This window comes from Chanodichthys erythropterus, chromosome 16 (assembly GCF_024489055.1).
Source record: "Chanodichthys erythropterus isolate Z2021 chromosome 16, ASM2448905v1, whole genome shotgun sequence".
Classification (NCBI taxonomy): Eukaryota; Metazoa; Chordata; class Actinopteri; order Cypriniformes; family Xenocyprididae; genus Chanodichthys; species Chanodichthys erythropterus.
Window position 1 is genome coordinate 38,626,516 of NC_090236.1, and position 21,328 is coordinate 38,647,843.

Here is a 21,328-nt window from a genome sequence, read left to right on the forward strand (position 1 = left end):
TGTTAGTGTCTTAATGATCATTCCACAGGTGCATGTTTATTTTGATTTTCCAAAGTTATCTTTAATTAGTGTGTAAAGGGACATTTTTTTGCTGAGTTCAATAAATAATAAGTTAGTCCAACATGTTATCCAACCAATACGTCTGTATAGGTTGTTTGTCACTTCCACTTTCATTTTAATGCATTGTTCTCTATTATCTGCATCATATAGCAATATGCGATCGTATAACAATATGCGATTATGCGATAATGGATTCGATCCCAGGGAACGCATGTGCTCATAAAGTGTATAATAATTTTATTTTTTTTGTAAAAACTCCACACATTGGGTGTCATTCATGAAACACGAGCAGAACCAATTTTTGTGTAAATCGTGTGTAAAGTGGTTCTGGCGTAAATTTTCGGATTCATTAAAATGTTCGTATTTTCCAAATGTTAGTTGGTACGAAAGAAATCTACACCTGCTCCCAGTCACGCGTAAATAATGCGTTTAACATCCAAACGTTTTGCTCATTAATAAGGCTGCATTTTAATTCACCTTAATAAGGTACATATTTACACAGCATTTTGAAAAAAATATTATATAGTAATTACATACATTTTTTCTTTTTACTTTTATTGTGAGAGCCAGTAATAGCATCTGCACATGGAGCACTTTAATCAAATAATTAACTGATTTCAATAGGGCTGGGCAAACTAATGGCCCCTTAATTGTTATGGAAATTGTTTCCTAAAAAATGGCCAAAATCCTTCGTTTAGTGTCATAATATTATGCCCATATATAGTTGTCAGTCGGATTTAATGGGTGGGATTTATGGTAATTGAGAATGAGCGTGCACGCGCGTCCCATTTACGACTGACTGGAATTCATTAACACACACACATTTCACTATCACTTCTGACATTTACAAAGTATTTGTGAATCAGGAGAAGAGTTTTCGGGAAGGTCTCTTTACGCGCAAATCACTCACATATTTACTCGTATATTTACGAATGTTTCATGAATGTTTTATGAATGAGACCCATTGCATTTAAATGAACACGCATTTTGATTGGTTAGGACAGTCATATGTCATTTCGTGACAACAGACGTAACACGACACTGTCATTATTTCTATGGCAGCTAGAGGGCGCATGACTTTAAAATGTGAATATAGGTGCTTGAAAAATGACCTATAAGGTCAGTTTTTTTTGGGAGGACAGTCTCAGTTAGTCTGACAGTGCACATATAGGAGAATATGGACGTCTCCAGTCAGTAAACGAGATAAGCCTTTTTGTCTGCTGCAGACCTTACCAAACAGGATTAAACTACAGGAAGTGATTAAACAGCAGGGAAACCTATCCCAAAATTGTAGAATCCGACTTAATATGAGGTGCCCGACATGCATCATGGTGGCACAACTACTGTGCTCCAAAGGCGTTGTTGCGTGGAACACGAGTGAGAAAACTGTTGTTAAAAACGCACAGTTGAAGTGTTATTGTCTAAAATGCAGACTGCAGTGAAACTGACAGAGCAGAATCTCAAAGACAGGGAGGAGAAAGGCAGATATTCTTGGACGGTCTGACACAGTTCTCTGATTATTAATATGAGGGGCCCAACATGCACCATGGGGACACACCCTGTTGTAACCACAAAGCACTACTCCTGCGATCCAAGTCCAAATTGACAGTAAACAAACATGTATACAAGCCGAAAGACATCACATCGCAAGCTTCCAGACTTGAACACAAAATACAGAGCCTAAAGCTCCACATCAGCTCTCCATCATCCCGACTCATGCAACCGCAGAACCACAGTGTTGGGGATGGCCAACCATTCTCTTTTTCTCGAGAGAAACACTTAATTTTATAATGAATGCAGTGTGAGTAGTTGATGAGCCGTTGAGCATGGCTTTCAAGTGGCAAAACCAAAACACTTAACTCATGAGTGTCCTCTGTCAAAATAAGCAAGGACATGGATGCACACACTGATGAAAAATGGCATCGTGTTCCACTCTAAGGGAAGATAAACTCTACATGAAGTGAATCGCTGAGATCTGGAGATAGAACGGGTAGATAAATTGTCTTAAACTAAGAAGAAATATCTGAGGAGTGATGGCACTTGAATTTGGTCCTTTATAAGATCTTTTAAAATATCATTGCAGTTATTCTCTTTTTTGTATTATTTACATTACTTATGTAAAGTTTCCCTGAGCAACTGAAATGGTTTTGATTGGTTTAAATCATATAACACAACATATAATCCATTTGGACCACTTGTAATGAAGCAGCCCATATTTTACAGTGGCATGAAAAAGTTTGTGAACCCCTTGCAAAATCTGTGAAAATGAGAATTATTTTAATAAAATAAGAGGGATCATAAAAAAATGCATGTTATTTTTTGTTTAGTACTGTCCTGAATAAGATATTTTACATAAAAGATGTTTGCATTTAGTTCACAAGACAAAACAACAGCTGAATTTATTAAAATAACCCCATTCATAAGTATGTGATGCATTGATTCTCAATACTGTGTGGTTACCTGATGATCCACGACTGTTTGTGTGTTTTGTGATGGTTGTTCATGAGTCTCTTGTTTGTCCTGAGCAGTTAAACTGAGCTCTGTTCTTCAGAAAAAAAACCTCCAGCTCCTGCAGATTCATCAGTTTTCAAGCATTTTTGCATATTTGAACCCTTTCCAGCAGTGACTGTGTGATTTTGAGATTCATCTTTTCACACTGAGGACAACTGAGGGACTCAAACTCAACTATTAAAAAAGGTTCAAACATTCACTGATGCTCCAGAAGGAAACACGATGCATTAAGAGCCGAGGGGTGAAAACATTTGAACAAGATGAAGATGTCACAATTTTTCTTATTATATTTATATATCATTGTTTTTTATTTAGTACTGCCCTTTGGGACCAACAGAAGATACTTGCATGTTTCCCGGCAGAAAAATTAAGTACAATTTACCTTGATATTTGAATTCAAAAGTTTTCACCCCCCGACTCTTAACTCATCGTGTTTCCTTCTGGAGCATCAGTGAATGTTTGAACCTTTTTTAATAGTTGAGTTTGAGTCCCTCAGTTGTCCTCAGTGTGAAAAGATGAATCTCAAAATCATTCAGTCACTGCTGGAAAGGGTTCAAATATGCAAAAATGCTTGAAAACTGAAGAATCTGCAGGATCTGGAGGATTTTTCTGAAGAACAGAGCTCAGTTTAACTGCTCAGGACAAACAAGAGACTCATGAACAACCATCACAAAACATAAAAACAGTTGTGGATCATCAGGTAACCACACACAATATTGAGAATCAATGCTTCACATACTTATGAATGGGGTTATTTTAATAAATTCAGGTATTGTTTTGTCTTGTGAACTAAATGCAAACATCTTTTATGTAAAATATCTTACTCAGGACAGTACTAAACAAAAAATAACATGCATTTTTTATTATCCCTCTTATTTTAGTCACTTCACTTCACATGACTTCTACATCTAAACATTCTGCAAAAGGAAAATTAGAATACTATAATATGGTGTCACAGTTTTATGACCTCTTTCAAGGACTCATGAGAAATATATAAATGTTTCAGGTCTTTTGAAAGCTTCAATAAAATATTAAACAATGACAAAACGGTCATTGAGTATTGATTTGTGCTAAAATTGTAATCATTTATCATATTATATCATATCATATGGTAGGAAGACACTGAGTTGCTTCTTTAATCAAGGCATAAATAATAATGAATCTGTTTTCCACAGAGGAAGTACCCAATGCACTACAAGATAGCCCTCATCATAAACTACTTTGGTCACTGTATATCTGTTGGAGCTCTCGTTATTGCCTTCATTCTCTTTCTGTGCTTGAGGTAAGTGTGTCAGTGATTTTCAGTACTATAGTTTGTGAGCAAAGTATTATGCCAAGGCCTTGTTCAAAGATAAGATATGTTTTGAAGATTAAGTAAACTTAGAGATAATAAAGATTGTATATACACTAAAGGGTAGTTTCGTTATTATTTACTCTAATTTTATCTTTTTTATGAAACACTGAAAGACACACTCTAAAAAATGCTGGGTTAAAAACAACCCAAGTTGGGTTAAATATGGACAAAACAGGCAGGTTGGGTTAAAGGGCACCTATTATGCCCTCTTTCACAAGATGTAATACAAGTCTCTGGTCTGGTCAAGTTTCGGCTTAAAATACCCCACAAATTTGCCCCTATTTAGGGGTGACCAAAAACATGCCTTTTACTACATTACTATATTGCTGGCTAAAAAAATAAATGCAAAATTGGTTGAAAAAAATGGCTGGGTGAAAACAACCCAATTCCTGGGTTTGTCCATATTTAACCCAGAATTTTTTAGGGTGCAGTTTTTGAAGAAGGCACAGTATGTATGTACTGTGTGTATGTATTGTACTTTTAATGCTAAAGAATGTGGCATTTTACTTTTATTTTATATTCAAAATGACATAAAAGCATATAAAAGTATGCTATTTTGTATGAAAAAGAGACAAAAGTCATTACACTGCGTGATGGATTGTCTGTCTTTCCTTGTGCTCTAAGTATTTTAGTTTGTATTTTGCCATATTCACGAGCCACTGTTCTGCAGAGTATAGCTCCAAAAGTGTTTCCACACTGAAGATAACACCATACAGTGTGCAAGACTGCAAGATTAGATAGTGTTTGTGTGAGTTGAGTATTAGTTGCAAGAGTGAGTAGAGTGGGTGCAGGTGTGTAAGATTAAAAGTCTTGGCAGGAGGTGGAAAACCTGGGAGCATGACAATTCTTTATGGAAAGATAAACTATATTATGAATCATTATGAATGCACTGTAATGCATTTGTAATACCTTTTCAATGGATTCAATTTAATGTGTAATTTCTCCTCTGCTGAGAATCAATACACATAATAACAAAAATATTGACACCCCCCATCCATCATCATGTCAAACAGATAGTCACGGTCCAAACACATGACATTGGCTGAGCCAAGAGATTCTCAAACACACAGCAATATTTTCACTGTGTTGTGTAAAATAAACATATGAATCACTTGAAGAAATTAAACATGTCTCTTTAAATATGCAGAGCAAAGTGTTACTGAACATTTCCTTAAACATGCTCAGAATAATAATTTTTTTATTTTTTTATTTAACCTTTATTTAAGACTCACTGAGATTAAAAATCTCTTTCACATGAGTGTCCTGAACAAAATGAGCAGCAATACAATTAGTTTCAACACAGATTTACACCATACACACAGAATTAAAAACAATTACATTTCACTGCATCATCTTTCATTTGCTGGATGACTATTTTAAATTGATCTAAAGACAGCACAATCGAAAGTTCAGTTTCGATTGAAGGTAATTCATCTTTTAGATATGATTTTTGTTTGTGTGTCTTGGGCTCTTAGCTCTTTGTCTCATATTCATGCTCATGTATTTCCATAATCAGCTCATGCAATGCTAAATCTGTGTCACAGTGTAATTACTGAAATGATTGTTTCATTTATCTTTTTTAAATTCAAGGAGCATCCGATGCCTTCGCAACATAATCCACTGGAACTTAATTACAACTTTCATTCTGAGGAATGTAATGTGGTTTTTGCTTCAACTGATTGACCAAAACATTTATGAGACAAATGAGGTATGAAACACTTTTAAACTTATTTATCAGCCTATTAATATGTAAACGGATCAGCAGGTTTCTAACATTTACATTTATGATGTTGGCAGACGATTACTCACAGATATTGCTTTGAAAACAGTAGCTGATGATATTGCATGGAGTAGATTTTTTAATTAAGAATTTAATTTTTGTCTCCTGGAATAAACTGCCTCATTACAATCTTCCAGCATTTTTATTTCCAACTTTTAAGTAATTGACGGTGAAGAGAAGACATGCAAATTCTGTCAAAAGTATTTAATTTTGCAATGTTTCCACCATACTATGTAATTTAGACACTCTGTATAGAATGACTGTAGTCTTCACTGATACAAACACAAGAGCTTTAGAAAAGACCGAAGTAACAGTGGGATTGCTGTGCGTGGCTTTGCTTTTATAACATGGTTACAAAATAATAAAAATGAAAATATGATACTTTCAGATACTTTTAGATGCACAACCCCAAATCAAGAAAAGTTGGGACAATTTGAAAAATGTAATAAAATCAAGAATCTGTGACTTGTTAATTCTCTTTCAATTATTTCACTGACAAAAATACAAAGAAAACATATCCAGTGTTTTCACTGACCAACTTAATTATGTTTTGTAAATGTAAACAAATTTTGATTTTGATGGCTGCAACACACTCTAGAAGAGTTGGGACAGAGGCATGTTTACCACTGTGTCACATCACCTTTCCCTTTAATTACAATTTTTAATCATTTGAGAATTGAGGATCCTAATTGTTGCAGTTTTGCATGTGGAATTTTTGTCTGCTCAACAGTCTGTGGTCATCGTTGTCTGATTCTCTTTTTGATGATGGGACATACATTTTCAATAAGAGTCAGATCTGGACTGCAGGCAGGTCAGGCAAGCACATTTACTCTACGGTGTAATGTCTACGGAACCACTCTGTTTTTGCACATGCTGAATGAGGCCTGGCATTGTCTTGCTTCCCAGGAAAGATGTCATGGCAGTATATGTCTCTGTATGAACCCAATTTACACCTCCACATCAATGGTACCTTCACACATATGCGAGCCACTCATGCCGTGTTCTCTGCCCCCCAGTACCATGACAGATGTATGCTTTTGCACCTGTCACTGATGAAAGTCTGTATGATCTATTCGGACTCGAACTCGAACACACAGCATACATTTCCTCTGTCTTTTGGACCATCTGAGATGAGCTCGGGCCCAGAGATCTCGGCAGCATCTCTGTATAGAATCAATGCATAGCGTTCTCCTTGAATAACTGAGATTCAGGTTGCATTTCTTGGTGCAGCGGCAGACTGTGTTAATGACAACGGTTTTCTAAAGTACTATTGAACCCATGTGGCTATATTTAACACAGCAGCATGACGGATTCTCATGCAATGTCATCTGAGGGCTCGAAGGTCATGCACATTTAACAAAGGTTTCCTGACTGGCCCTACACAGCCTGAGATTTCTCTGTATTCCCTGAATCTTTTCACAATTATGTAAGCTAGTGCTGAAAGAACTAAATACTTTGCCAATGTGATATTTGAACTGTTGAACAATTCTCTCATGATATTCTCTCATGAGCCACGACCCATCTTTGCTGGCAAGGACTGAAATGATCCTTTCATACCCAAACACAATACTCTAACCTATTACCAATTAACCTGCTAATTATGGACTGTTTCAAAACCGTTTAACGGATATTCTGTGATCTTTTCACTTTTGCCTCTGTCCCATCATTTTTTGGAGTGTGTTGCAGCCATCAGAATCAAAAAAGGTTTAGATTTACTAAATACAATTAAGTTGGTCAGTGAAAACATTGGAAATATTTTCTTTGTACTTCCATCAGTTAAATAAAATTGAAAGAGAATTAACATGTCACAGATTCTTTATTTTATTTTATTTTATTTTATTTTATTTTATTTTATTTTATTTTATTTTATTTTATTTTATTTTATTTTATTTTATTTTATTTATTTATTTTATTTTTTTATTTTTATTTATTTTTTTTTATTTTATTAAATGTCCCAGCTTTTCTTGTTTTGGGGTTGTATATGACATTTTTCTTCCGATCAACACTTTTTTTTTTTTTTTTTTCAATCCATATAATGCAAGAATGGGTTCCCAAATGTTGGCACCTGTTCACCTAGCTATTGTTCAGCATCCATTGAATAAAAATGTTATTGTCGTTTGCTTTTCAGGAATTATACATCATAGCAGAAACATAGCACTTTTTAATTTAATAAAATTATATTTTATGAAAAAAAAATCTTTGAAATGTATTATGTAGTAACCATGTTTTAGCAGCCATGGCTGGAGGAACTCCACTACATATTGCGCACAACAAAACAACTGGGCTATTGCACATTCTTTTCAAGATGCAAAATAGCACCTTGCAAAACACTTATAAAACATTTGAGCTAGGATATGATGTTGCTTTAAGACCTAGAATATGATTCATGTTAGCATCAAAAAGGTTTGCAGTTGGAAACAACATAGCTCACCTCAATTAACACCCTTTCCCTTTCTCTTTGTATAGCCCTGGTGCCGTCTTATAACAACAATCTATAATTACTTTGTGGTGACCAATTTTTTCTGGATGTTTGTGGAGGGCTGCTATCTTCACACGGCTATCGTAATGACATATTCCACAGACAAGCTTCGTAAATGGGTCTTCCTCTTCATTGGATGGTGTGAGTTGATTTCTCTACACTTTCATTCTCACTTTGAAAGGCCTAATCATCTGCAATTTCCATTAGCTGTGAAGAGAGAAGCTGAAATGTAATCTGCTAGTCAAGAAAGTTTAAAAACTAAGTTTTGTTTTATTTGGAAAGTTTCTGTGTCTTTTTTAGAGTGAATGTCACAAAAAAAAAACAAAAAAAAAATCCTCAGGTCATTTTACGAGGCTCAATGCGAGAATACAATCATAAAGTGTCAAACCTGCAACCTTCTGTTCAGGTTCTTGCTGTTGTTCCAGTACGCCACATAGAGGAAAGACATTGAGCACACAAAGCATTAGTTAGCATGCTGATCATTTAAGCTAATATTTTCTGCTAACACAGTTTACTGATAGTGGACAAGTCTAAATTTTTTCCCAAGTTTTTTGAAAATATCTCATATCTCATATATATATTCATATTAATGTGCATGTAAAAACATAGCACCCCCAAGGTTTGATAGCATTTTTTGGCACATCGAATCAACACTGTACATCTTTTAAGAAGTTGACCAATTAGGTTGTTATTTCAGTGCTTTGTCCTGTTCAGTTGAATTGCCTAGAAGCAATTTGTTAAAGTAGTTTATGTAATAAATCAAAATGGTGGACAAGGTGAACCCTGTCAGGAAGCATATAATTATTTTCAATTTTTGGACACTAGAAGGCACCAGCTCCAAATTTTTCCGGTTTCTTCAGGGTGCTGAGAAAAAAAATGTAAAATGTTTTTCCGGTGAGAACAAAATATGGATTTATGGTAGAAAAGATATTAACATAAATTTCAGTGCAAATTTGACCCATTGGTGGTGCTAGAGGCAATGAAAGGCTGGACGGAAATTTGGTCAGATTGAAGCTCTGACATTTTTACAACATTTTATGATACAGTTCTATGGGCTGCCACAGAATAATAATAAGAAAAAAGGATCTGTGCAGAGGACTTGTCTGGTTCTTGTGGTCTTGGCTGAGGATCTGTGCTGATGGCTGTATCGTTGATGAGGTCTTCTTAGGGGATCTGTCTCTAGGGCCTGTCATGGTCTCCTCCTTTTATGCCAAAGAATTAAAGGTGCCGTAGAACGTCTTTTCAAAAGATATAATATAAGTCTAAGGTGTCCCCTGAATGTGTCTGTGAAGTTTCAGCTCAAAATACCCCATAGTTTTTTTTTTAATAAATTTTTTTAACTGCCTATTTTGGGGCATCATTAACTATGCATCGATTCAGGCTGCGCGCCCCTTTAAATTTACTTTGAACATGAGCTGGCATATGCAAATATTAGGGTCATACATATTAATGATCCCGACTGTTGCGTAAAAGTCGGTGTTAAGTTGAGATTTGCCTGTTTTCCGGAGGTCTTTTAAACAAATGAGATTTATATAAGAAGGAGGAAGCAATGGAGTTTGAAACTCAATGTATGTCTTTTGTAGCACTTGTTATTTAACTATGCCAAGGTAAATTGAATTTTTGATTCTAGGGCACCTTTAAACTATTAGCGAGTACAGAGCCAAAGAACAGAATTGACACAATATGACATGCACTGTTACGAAGTTGCAGTTTTCCAGTCAGGGGTTCGCTGCTTATTAGTGTGCCACATACTGTACAGTACACACACTTTATTAGAGACACGTTGCTAGTACTGGGTTGGATGCCCTTTTGCCTTCAAAACTGCCTTAATTCTTCGTAGCATGAATTCAATAAGGTCCTGGAAACATTCCTCAGAAATTTTAGTCCATATTGGCATGATAACATAATGCAATTGCTGCAGATTTGTCGGCTGCTGCAGCAACAAAACCCAGGTATGCTGTGGCGTTAGATCTACATGCCTAAATGCTTTGAGTTGCTGCCATGTGATTTGCTGATTAGGTTTGAACAGGTGTACTTAATAAAGTGGCCGGTGAGTGTACATGGTCACACTTTTTATTAGGTGTTTTTAACAAACATGTATTAACATTTAAATGAATCATTTGATACAATACACTTATTGTGTACATGTTTTTACATTATACCACCCAAGCTATTCTAACCTTATTCATTTCCAATTGCACTAGCGTATTATGTAAATAGTAAGGACACCTAATATAAAATAATCACTTTCATGTCCAGTTTATAATACCTGACTGAAGTGTGTGGAAATGCTCAGCCTGCTGCCACACAAATGTAATCCAAAGACGCACCTTAGATTCCGCCTAAGAAGAAGCAACAGAGGCTGACTCAAGTGGTTTGAATAGGGCCCATTAAACTTTCTAGGACTATAGATAAGCTCCAAGAACAAACACAAGCAGTAGAGAAAGGTCTCAGCCTTATCATCCCATGCATGCAACGAGAAACAATTGAATGCCTCCCCTAGGAAAAAACACCACCAACTGGTGCATGTTCAGCAGCAATCGTGTACACCAGAAGTGCACAGGCAGAAAAATCAGACTGTCCTCCAAAAACAAAAAAACAAACAAAAAAAGCACCTTTCAAGCACCTTATTATGACCTATATTTACATTTTACGTTTTAAAGTCATGCGCCCTCTAGCTGGCGTAAAAATTATGACAGTGTTGTGTTACGTCTGTCGTCATGAAATGAAGTATGACTGTCATTACCAATCAAAATGCGTGTTCATTTAAATGCAACGGGTCTCATTCATGAAACATTCGTAAATATACGAGTAAATATGAGTGAATTACGCGTAAAGAGACCTTCCCGAAAACTCTTCTCCTGATTCACAAATACTTTGTAAATGTCAGAAGTGATAGTGAAATGTGTGTGTGTGTTAATGAATTCCAATCAGTAGTAAATGGGACGCGCGTGCACGCTCATTCTCAATTACCATAAATCCCGCCCATTAAATCCGACTGACAACTATATATGGGCATCATATTATGACACAAAACGAAGGATTTTGGCCATTTTTTAGGAAACAATTTCCATAACAATTAAGGGGCCATTAGTTTGCCCAGCCCTATTGAAATCAGTTAATTATTTGATTAAAGTGCTCCATGTGCAGATGCTATTACTGGCTCTCACAATAAAAGTAAAAAGAAAAAATGTATGTAATTACTATATAATATTTTTTTCAGAATGCTGTGTAAATATGTACCCGATTAAGGTGAATTAAAATACAGCCTTATTAATGAGCAAAACGTTCGGATGTTAAACGCACTATTTACGCGTGGCTGGGAGCAGGTGTAGATTTCTTTTGTACCAACTAACATTTGGAAAATACGAACATTTTAATGAATCCGAAAATTTACGCCAGAACCACTTTACACACGATTTACACAAAAATTTGTTCTGCTCGTGTTTCATGAATGACACCCAACGTGTGGAGTTTTTATACCATTTGTCCAATTTCCTTTAGGCAAATCTCATTTTTTATTAATGACTACACCCACCCCACCTCTAAACCTACCCTTTGTGATTTATAGTGTATACACTTATACAGCTCTGCCAATTGAGCTATGCGAAACCCGAAATATGACGCAGATAAAAGGGAACAATGCATAAAAATGAAAGTGTCCTGTTGTCACCAACAGGCGATGGATCCAAATTGCCTTTCTGCACCATGATACAAATAGCCACCACTTGAAAGCATAGAGGCTTCTTGCAGAAGGAGCACATGCATTCAAAACTGTCTTCATAGTCTCTGATGAAAGACCAGAACTTATCAAAGAGGCCTTTTCAAAGGTCAAACCCAAAGTTCCCACAATTTCAGACTGGGAATATCACATAGTTCCCTGAGCTTTGGAAAGCAGATGTGCTCTAATTGGAATTTCTCAAGCATGGTCCTCCAGTGAGACTGAGACCAGATCCGAGAACCAAATGTGGGACAGATAATCACTGCTGCCTACAGACTATGCACACTGCTTTCTCCCTCTCTCACAAGAACCGCTGGAAGCAGACATATTGGCAGAAAGGCAGACATATAAGTGCTAGGAGAATTTATTCATAGAGATAAAGGAGACCAAAAGGAGCACTGGGTCATTTTGCTCAAGGCGAACAATTCTACCTCTGCTTAGCCCAACCTCTGCTAAATTGGAGCACAGATTGGAGGAAGGCATCAGAGCACAAGCAAGAACACATAGAGGACACACATCATAAACATACAAGTGAAAATGCTCACAGCTGCAAACAACGGCTAGAGCTTCGGCTTCAGTTTGTAATGTTTTCAGCGATACTGAGTGCACAGCTGGCGTACACAATGACAATGACAAAATAGCACCAAAAAGTTTACACCTATGGTTTCTAAACTTGGCTATTAATGGACTGGATGGATCATTGTGGCCTCCGCACTGCACTTGTATCCAAAAAGACCTAAAGAATCTTTTTGACCTAAATGGCAGTTGGCTTAATCCTTAGGGATTAGTCTTGTGATGGGTGTCCTGTCTTTCCCACACTTGAGGTGTCTGTCCTAGTATCCTTATCTGATGGTGTTGGACATTTATATGTGCTTGTCCACCAAGATCCAATCGAATTGTTTTCAAACTATGTCCACTGTTGCAGAAAGAGAGGGACCCTGCCATAAAACTGGGCTCTGGAATGTTCTTTTCCCTACAACTGTAAGATGGCTATATTAACCTTCTGAAGATGAGAGAATTTCATTGTCTTTAACAGATGGCATACATCTGGTTAAACAATATTTTTGTCACATCACAAAATACTTGAAATATTCTGGCACTAATATAATTAAAAGTTACAAAGTATTCAAACTGCAGGACAGATTATTGTTTTGTGGAGTGCACCATGTGAGCGTGTTAAATGTGTCTGAGTGTGTAACTAGAGGATTCTGGGGCTTTTTCAGAGCTGTAAGAGAGCTGATACTACAGACCGTTACTTCGGTCACATGGCTGATTTACTGTGAGACCAGATCAAAAGGCCACTGCCTATGGGATTGACAATGAAAATGTGAAAATGTTGGGGTGTGTGTTCGGTTATAGAATGCGGTTGTCACTAAACTGCGTGTGAAAGTAACCGTATTAAAGGATTAGTTCACCTGTGAATGAAAATTTCCTGATAATTTACTCACCCCCATGTCATCCAAGATGTTCATGTCCTTCTTTCTTCAGTCGAAAGAAATTAAGGTTTTTGATGAAAACATTCCAGGATTATTCTCCTTATAGTGGACTTCAAACGGTTGAAGGTCAAAATTACAGTTTCAGTGCAGCTTCAAATGGCTTTAAATGATACCAGACGATGAATAAGAGTCTCATTTAGCAAAATGATCGGTCATTTTCTAAAAAATACAAATGTAGATGCTTTGCAAACAAATGATCGCCTTGCAAGTGGTTCTGCCAAAACTGCACTTTCGTATTCTTCAAAAAGCTTATGCTGTATGTCCTACACCTTCCCTATTCTACTTATGGAAAAAACGTAACTGGCGCTGCGTTCGTTCCGTAAGTTGAAAAGGGAAGGCGAAGGACATACAGCATAAGCTTTTTGAAGAATAAGGAAAGTGGAAGCACTTGCAAGGCGATCATTTGTGTTTATAAAGCATATACAGTTTTAATTTTTTTAGAAAATGGCTGATCATTTCTCTAGATAAGACTCTTATTCCTCGTCTGGTATCATTTAAAGCCCTTTGAAGCTGCACTGAAACTGTAATTTTGACCTTCAACCGTTTGGGCTTCAGTGAAATCCACTATAAGGAGAATAATCCTGGAATGTTTTCATCAAAAACCTTCATTTCTTTTCAACTGATGAAAGAAAGGCATCTTGGATGACATGAGGGTGAGTAAATTATCAGAAAATTTTATTTGAAAGTGGACTAATCCTTTAAGGACTCAAATACAGGACTGACAACTGTATTTTGGTGCTGAGTGAATGTTTCTATATATATATATATATATATATATATAAGCCAGATATAGACCAAAACTTTTCTTTTATAAGATGCATATGGTTGTGTTTTCACTGAGGACAAAAAAAGAAACAAAAAATGGTCACACTTTAGTCCAATTCTCACTATTAACTACGAAATTTGCCTTATTAAACTCCTAATTTGCTTTTTAAGGTAGTTGTTAACTTCAGGTATTGGGTAGGATTAAGGAATGATATGGTCATGCAGAATTGTTTGATAAACTAAAGTTTTACCAAACAAGCAAAAAAGACAACAATCAGCTGTACACAAATAATACAACATATTACAGGTGTGTGATTGAATAATGTATAAATCATTCATTTAAACTGTTCAGCAGCATCAAGCAGATAAGGTTCCAGAGTGAGGCAGCATCTCTTTTGCCATTGCAGTATAAAGTCATGCGAGGAGGCAATTCTTCCATCATGCTATGATTTTCTCATTACCTTGTCAATGTCATAATACCCCTCTATCATATTCACAAACAGTACACATATCTGCATGAATCAGTCAAACAAATTAGTGGAGGTAGAGGGACTAATTACAAAGCAAACAACTCACCCACTCGGACATCATTTTTGGTCATATCCAAATTAAATGCATTTGAAATGACTTTTTGGAGCGCTCAGCTCTGTTAAATTAAAGCTGCACCTCCCCTGTGATCATCATGACTCCTGCTGCATTTACTGAGTATTTCTTGACTAATGGCCATAATAGAAAGGGAGTCAAGGGACTATTAATATTAATACCCTGTTCAATATTACCAAACAACAGTTTGTAGTAACAAATAAAAGATATCTGCTTATTTCTGTATTACTGTATTTAGTGGTTATATAGGAATGTGCAATTAATATGAAAATGTTTAAAAATGCATAAGCAATGAGACATAAATTATGTAAAATAGTATGTTAATAAATATTATAGTATTGGTTACTTCATCATGCTAGTGTAAATGGTGTTCCATTAACAAAGTAAACATCAAATTGAACATGGAATTTACAAATATGTATGTAAATTATAAAGTGTGTACAATCTGAACTGAATCTAAAGTATTATGGTTGCATCTCTTTCCACTTGCATAAACAAAATCACAATAAATTCCCACAGCACAACACTGGTTCATGATATTTAGTTACTGCTTATATATTTAATTTCCACATTTCTGGAGTTGCTATCCTTGAAGTGTGATTTGCAATCTTCTCTCTTTCAGGTATACCATGTCCAATAATTATAGTGTGGGCCATCGGAAAACTTTACAATGAAAACGAACAGTAAGTTGCTGATTTGCAGAAATAAGCTTAGTGCAGTAAGCCGACAGTATGATGGGAGTGAATGACTGTTGATGTCAATTGTAGAGTATACAAAAAGATGTCAATGAATGAGCCTGTGATTGGAATACTTGGAAATTCGTGACATTTCCTCCAGATATATATGTATAAAACTGACAGAGTAGAAATATATGTAGAAAAACAAATATGTAATAAATGTTAACTTTTTTTGTATGTTAGCTAATGTCAGAATAAAAACCTGTTCATAACAAAATTGCAAAAACTCCCAGCCACAACACTATGGTGTTATATAATAATTCAAGTTAATTAATTAATTAATTCCTTACATTTATATAGCGCTTTTCTGGGTACTCAAAGCGCTTTACATATTGAAGGGGGAATCTCCTCAACCACCACCAATGTGCAGATTCCACCTGGATGATGCGACAGCAGCCATATTGCGCCAGTATGCCCACCACACACCAGCTTTTTGGTGGAGAGGAGACCATGGCCAATCAGTATATGGGGATGATTAGGAGGCCATGATGGACAGAGGCCACTGGGAAAGTTTGGCCAGGATGTTGGAGTTAAACCCCTGCTCTTTTCGAAGGACATCCTGGGATTTTTAATGACCACAGAGAGTCAGGACCTCAGTTTAATGTCTCATCTGAAGGACGGTGCTTTTTGACAGTATAGTGTCCCCATCACTATACTGGGGCACTAACACCTCTTCCAGCAGCAACCTAGTTTTCCCAGGAGGTCTCCCATCCAGGTACTAACCAGGCTCAGCCCTGCTTAGCTTCGGTGGGCAACCAGTCTTGGGCTACAGGGGGATATGGCTGCTGACAGTGTGGCGCTAGTGTGCAAATAAGTGAAAATTACAAAATAAATCCTACCAAACGGTATAAAAAATGAGGAAAAACAAAATATATGTTGACAAGTATAAACATACAAAATAAAAACAGTTAACAGTTTAAGAACGCTATGTAAAATAGTTTTCATCACTTGAACAGGGAAGATTCATGGACTTTAATTTGCTGTATTTATGGGCCAAGCACCGAAGATGCGTTGGCACCTATTGTAATTGTTGGCGTTCTTATTATTATTCTTCCGTTTCCATCCTGGAAGTCTATAGAACCGATTTCAGTTATGTTATGAAAGTTGCAGTTATGCAGTTATGTTATGAAAGTTATGAAATTTGGCACACAGAGTCCCAGTCTGATCTGTCAATATAGCAAATTTGGAGTCTCTAACTCAATCCCTCTAGCGCCACCAGCTGTCCAAAGTTGCACTCATGTTTATGCTAATAACTTTTCAACCGTAGAAACAAAATTGACATTATTTCAGTCATGAAAATTTTTCCGCCATTTTGAGTTTTCTGAAAAGCCTGATTTTTCTAACTCTTCCTAGGCCTTTACTCCGATTTTCACAAAAATCGAACCAGATCATCTTCAGACAATGCCGACAAAAAGTTAAGGAATTCAAGTCGATTTCTCAAACTGTTTTCACAAAACACAAGAACGAATTTTACGTAGCGCTTGCGAAAATAGACATAAGGCTGTATCTCCGCAATGCTTTATCATATTCCGACCAAACCTGGTACATGTCATCACAAGCATGGCCCGAGACAACATGCAGCGTTTCAGCACAGTGCCACCTACTGGTCTGGAGATACAAAAAATGGCTATTTTTGCTTATAACTTCTGAAAATCTTAAGTTTGGTCTTTTTACATTTGGGTCAGTATGCCGAGTCGAATGATGTCCAATTTTCCCATGAAATTTGAGGCATGATGCAAAACCAACTCTTGAAGCTGTATCTCTGCAATGCTTTGTGCTGGGATGACTTGTTGTGCCTTCTTTGTGCTTGGCCCCGATAATTGCTGCTTGCAGCTATATTTTAATGTTGTTTTTAGTTTTTGCCTAAAACCCTGTTTAGACGGTAAAGTCCACATTCAACAGCTCGAAACAGCTCGCCATTTTATAGCAGATTTAGTTCACAAACAACTAACATTTGTGGCCTAAATATGATTTTCATTTAAAATATAAATCCTAAATTCAGCAATAGCAAGTAGGCTAACTTACTTTTCGCTCCATCCGTCGCGCATGCACTCAAGCTCTGAAGATCTCCCGTTTGAGTCAGACTTGTGAATTCAGTGAATTGTTAACTGGAGACTCGCTCTGACCAGATCATTTGAATCAGTGAGTCGTTGACTCTCAGATGTAATCGGATGGTTCCAACTCACACATGAATCGTTTGCTGCAATTTTGAGTACAAAATTAGTTTACGTCTATGTTTTTAGTTTTCAACACAAGTGAATTGTAGCTGTGCACTGTTAGGGCCAGACTTACTATCTGCCTGCGTCAGCACAAACCATCTTTCAGACATAAGATTGAGAATATGAAAACATTATTTTTGTGATTGCATTTGGTGCCGCTTATGTCTCTGAAAGTGCAAACTTCATCTTTAGCTATTGTATTATATGAAAGTGCAGTATTGTGTTTATTATAAAACACCATTCCATGGCCACCTTGGTTCTTCCACCCACTGATATTGACACAGTAAAGTATATATATATATTTCATTGTGCAGTGAATACAGTCCCTGTTGGAAATGATTCATTTGTTAAAGTTACAAAGACACATTATATAGTGTAGTTATAGTTATTAACTAATAACTGTGCTGTGATTACACACTCAAAAAACTCTGCGTTTCAGATGCTGGTTTGGGAAGGAACCTGGGAAGTACATAGACTACATTTATCAGGGGCCTGTGATTCTAGTTCTTCTGGTAAGTATTATTGCCTCCCTCAGATTTGTAGTTGTCAATGCTTCCAAAAAGTAGGGCAATAGAGTGCAGAATTTAAAGCAAAAAACTCTAAAAGCATTACAAAGACTGGAATGGACAAAATGTAAATGTAATACCCAGATGCAAATTGAAGAGAGCTGTTCAATCATTATTAACATCAGCAGATAGTAGGCCAGTCCTTGCCAGAATATCAGCTTTTTATATAATAGCAATGTCTGCTAATTTCAGATAGAGTGCTTAAGCTTTGAGAGAATTATTGAACTGGTATGAGCTAAAGAGTGGAATCTTTTTTCCTCATTCTTCATGTAAAAGCATGTATACAGTATTTAATGTAAGCCATTCTGCAGTAGTGCATAAGTCTCAGTGAGATCTCCACAGCCTGAAATGTATGCATGTTCTGTGCAGAAAGATCAAGTGTACAACATGTACAAATATGTTTATGCCAAAAATCCTAGGAGCAAAGACATTTAGTGTCCACCACAATAAATGTGGCACAAGTGCCATTAACTGTGATTGCTGGGACATTTGTTCATTTAAATATGTCATACATTTGCTGGAAACCTCAAGGATTAGTTCACTTCAGAAAATTTCCTGTTAATTTACTCACCCCCATGTCATCCAAGATGTTCATGTCTTTCTTTCTTCAGTCGAAAAGAAATGAAGGTTTTTGAGGAAATCATTTCAGGATTTTTCTCCATATAGTGGACTTCACTGGGGTTCAACGGGTTGAAGGTCCAAATGTCAGTTTCAGTGCAGCTTCAAAGAGCTCTACATGATCCCAGACGAGGAATAAGAGTCTTATCCAGAGAAACATTTTCTAAAAAAAAAAAAAGATATACTTTTTAACTACAAATGCTCATCTTGCACTGCTCTGTGATGCGCCACGCATTATGTGATCATGTTGGAAAGGTCACGCATTGATGTAGGTGGAAGTACCGACCCAGCAGCAGGGTAGGGTAGGGCGGAAAACTACATCTTGTTTTGTCCTCCAACTTCAAAATCATCCGATATCGTTATTTTACCTTTATTTGTAAAGGCTGTTTAAAATAGTCTTTGCACATTCACTTTGTAACACTTGCTCAGTACTTCCGCCTACGTCACGCATGACCTTTCCAATGGGATTACATAATGTGTGGCGCATCACAGAGCAGTGCAAGATGAGCATTTGTGGTTAAAAAGTATATCAATTTTCTTTTTTCTTTTCTTTAGAAAATTACTTATGGTTTCTCTAGATACGACTCTTATTCCTCATCTGGGATCATGTAGAGCTCTTTGAAGCTGCACTGAAACTGACATTTGGACCTTCAACCTGTTGAACCCCAGTGAAGTCCACTATATGGAGAAAAATCCTGGAATGTTTTCCTCAAAAACCTTAATTATTTTTCGACTGAAGAAAGAAAGACATGAACATCTTGGAAGACATGGGGGTGAGTAAATTATCAGGAAATTTTAATTCTGAAGTGAACTAATCCTTTAATTTAACAACAAAATGATGTTTACATCATAACTGACCTACATCCCTTCTCTTCCTCCCTAATACAGATCAATTTTGTGTTCCTTTTCAACATTGTGCGCATTTTAATGACAAAGCTGAGGGCCTCGACCACATCAGAAACAATACAATACAGGTAAAGAACTTTAACTAACTACTGATCACTATAACTAATATTCCAGAGCGAGAGTTTGTTTAGCCTGAATGATGGTCAGCTGTTCCATGTTCTGTAAAGGAATAGTTCCGCACAAAAATAGAAGTTCTGTCATTATTTGTAGTTCCAAAACCATATGCTGTTTATTTATTTATGTATTAGGAACAGAATAATCCAGTTGAGTGTAGCCTCTTAGAAAAAAAAGCATATATTTTTGGACTTTTAAAACATCCATTGGGTGAGTAAATGATGACAGACGTTTAAATTTTAAGGTGAATTATTCTTCAGAAACAGAGAGCTGCTTCTTTTAATAAATTAAGTGTGAGTTTCATTCAAATAAGTAAATTCTACTGTAGTAAAGTAAATCTACTTGACAAAACACTGGGTTTGTTCCTTAAATTACAACATCATATTAGTCAAATAAAAGAGAGAGAGAGAGAGAGAGAGAGAGAGAGAGAGAGAGAGATAGAGAGAGAGAGAATATATATTCCAATGCTGAGATTAATAACATGTACAGTGGGTACGGAAAGTATTCAGACCCCTTAAATTTTTCACTCTTTGTATATTGCAGCCATTTGCTAAAATCATTGAAGTTCATTTTTTTCCCCTCATTAATGTACACACAGCACCCCATATTGACAGAAAAACACAGAATTGTTTACATTTTTGCAGATTTATTAAAAAAGAAAAACTGAAATATCACATGGTCCTAAGTATTCAGACCCTTTGCTCAGTATTTAGTAGAATCACTCTTTTGATCTAATACAGCCATGAGTCTTTTTGGGAAAGATGCAACAAGTTTTTCACACCTGGATTTGGGGATCCTCTGCCATTCCTCCTTGCAGATCCTCTCCAGTTCTGTCATGTTGGATGGTAAATGTTGGTGGACAGCCATGTTTAGGTCTCTCCAGAGATGCTCAATTGGGTTTAAGTCAGGGCTCTGGCTGGGCCATTCAAGAGCAGTCACGGAGTTGTTGTGAAGCCACTCCTTCGTTATTTTAGCTGTGTGCTTTGGGTCATTGTCTTGTTGGAAGGTAAACCTTCGGCCCAGTCTGAGGTCCTGAGCACTCTGGAGAAGGTTTTCGTCCAGGATATCCCTGTAATTGGCTGCATTCATCTTTCCCTCGATTGCAACCAGTCGTCCTGTCCCTGCAGCTGAAAAACACCCCCACAGCATGATGCTGCCACCACCATGCTTCACTGTTGGGACTGTATTGGACAGGTGATGAGCAGTGCCTGGTTTTCTCCACACATACCGCTTAGAATTAAGGCCAAAAAGTTCTATCTTGGTCTCATCAGACCAGAGAATCTTATTTCACCATCTTGGCAAACTCCATGCAGGCTTTCATGTGTCTTGCACTGAGGAGAGGCTTTCGTCGGGCCACTCTGCCATAAAGCCCCGACTAGTGGAGGGCTGCAGTGATGGT

At 36.7% G+C, this 21,328-nt stretch overlaps 1 protein-coding gene across 1 annotated transcript in view; it reads left to right on the forward strand.

The window, feature by feature from the left end:
* The window catches only part of LOC137002561 (corticotropin-releasing factor receptor 2), a 59,938-nt gene that overhangs the window by 20,945 nt on the left and 17,665 nt on the right, over positions 1-21,328 (forward strand). Inside the window, exons 4-9 of the mRNA XM_067362303.1 lie at positions 3,747-3,853; positions 5,516-5,633; positions 8,172-8,325; positions 15,392-15,452; positions 18,165-18,237; positions 19,798-19,883. Coding sequence (XP_067218404.1) covers positions 3,747-3,853; positions 5,516-5,633; positions 8,172-8,325; positions 15,392-15,452; positions 18,165-18,237; positions 19,798-19,883 — 599 coding nt within the window. The remainder of the gene's footprint in view (positions 1-3,746; positions 3,854-5,515; positions 5,634-8,171; positions 8,326-15,391; positions 15,453-18,164; positions 18,238-19,797; positions 19,884-21,328) is intronic.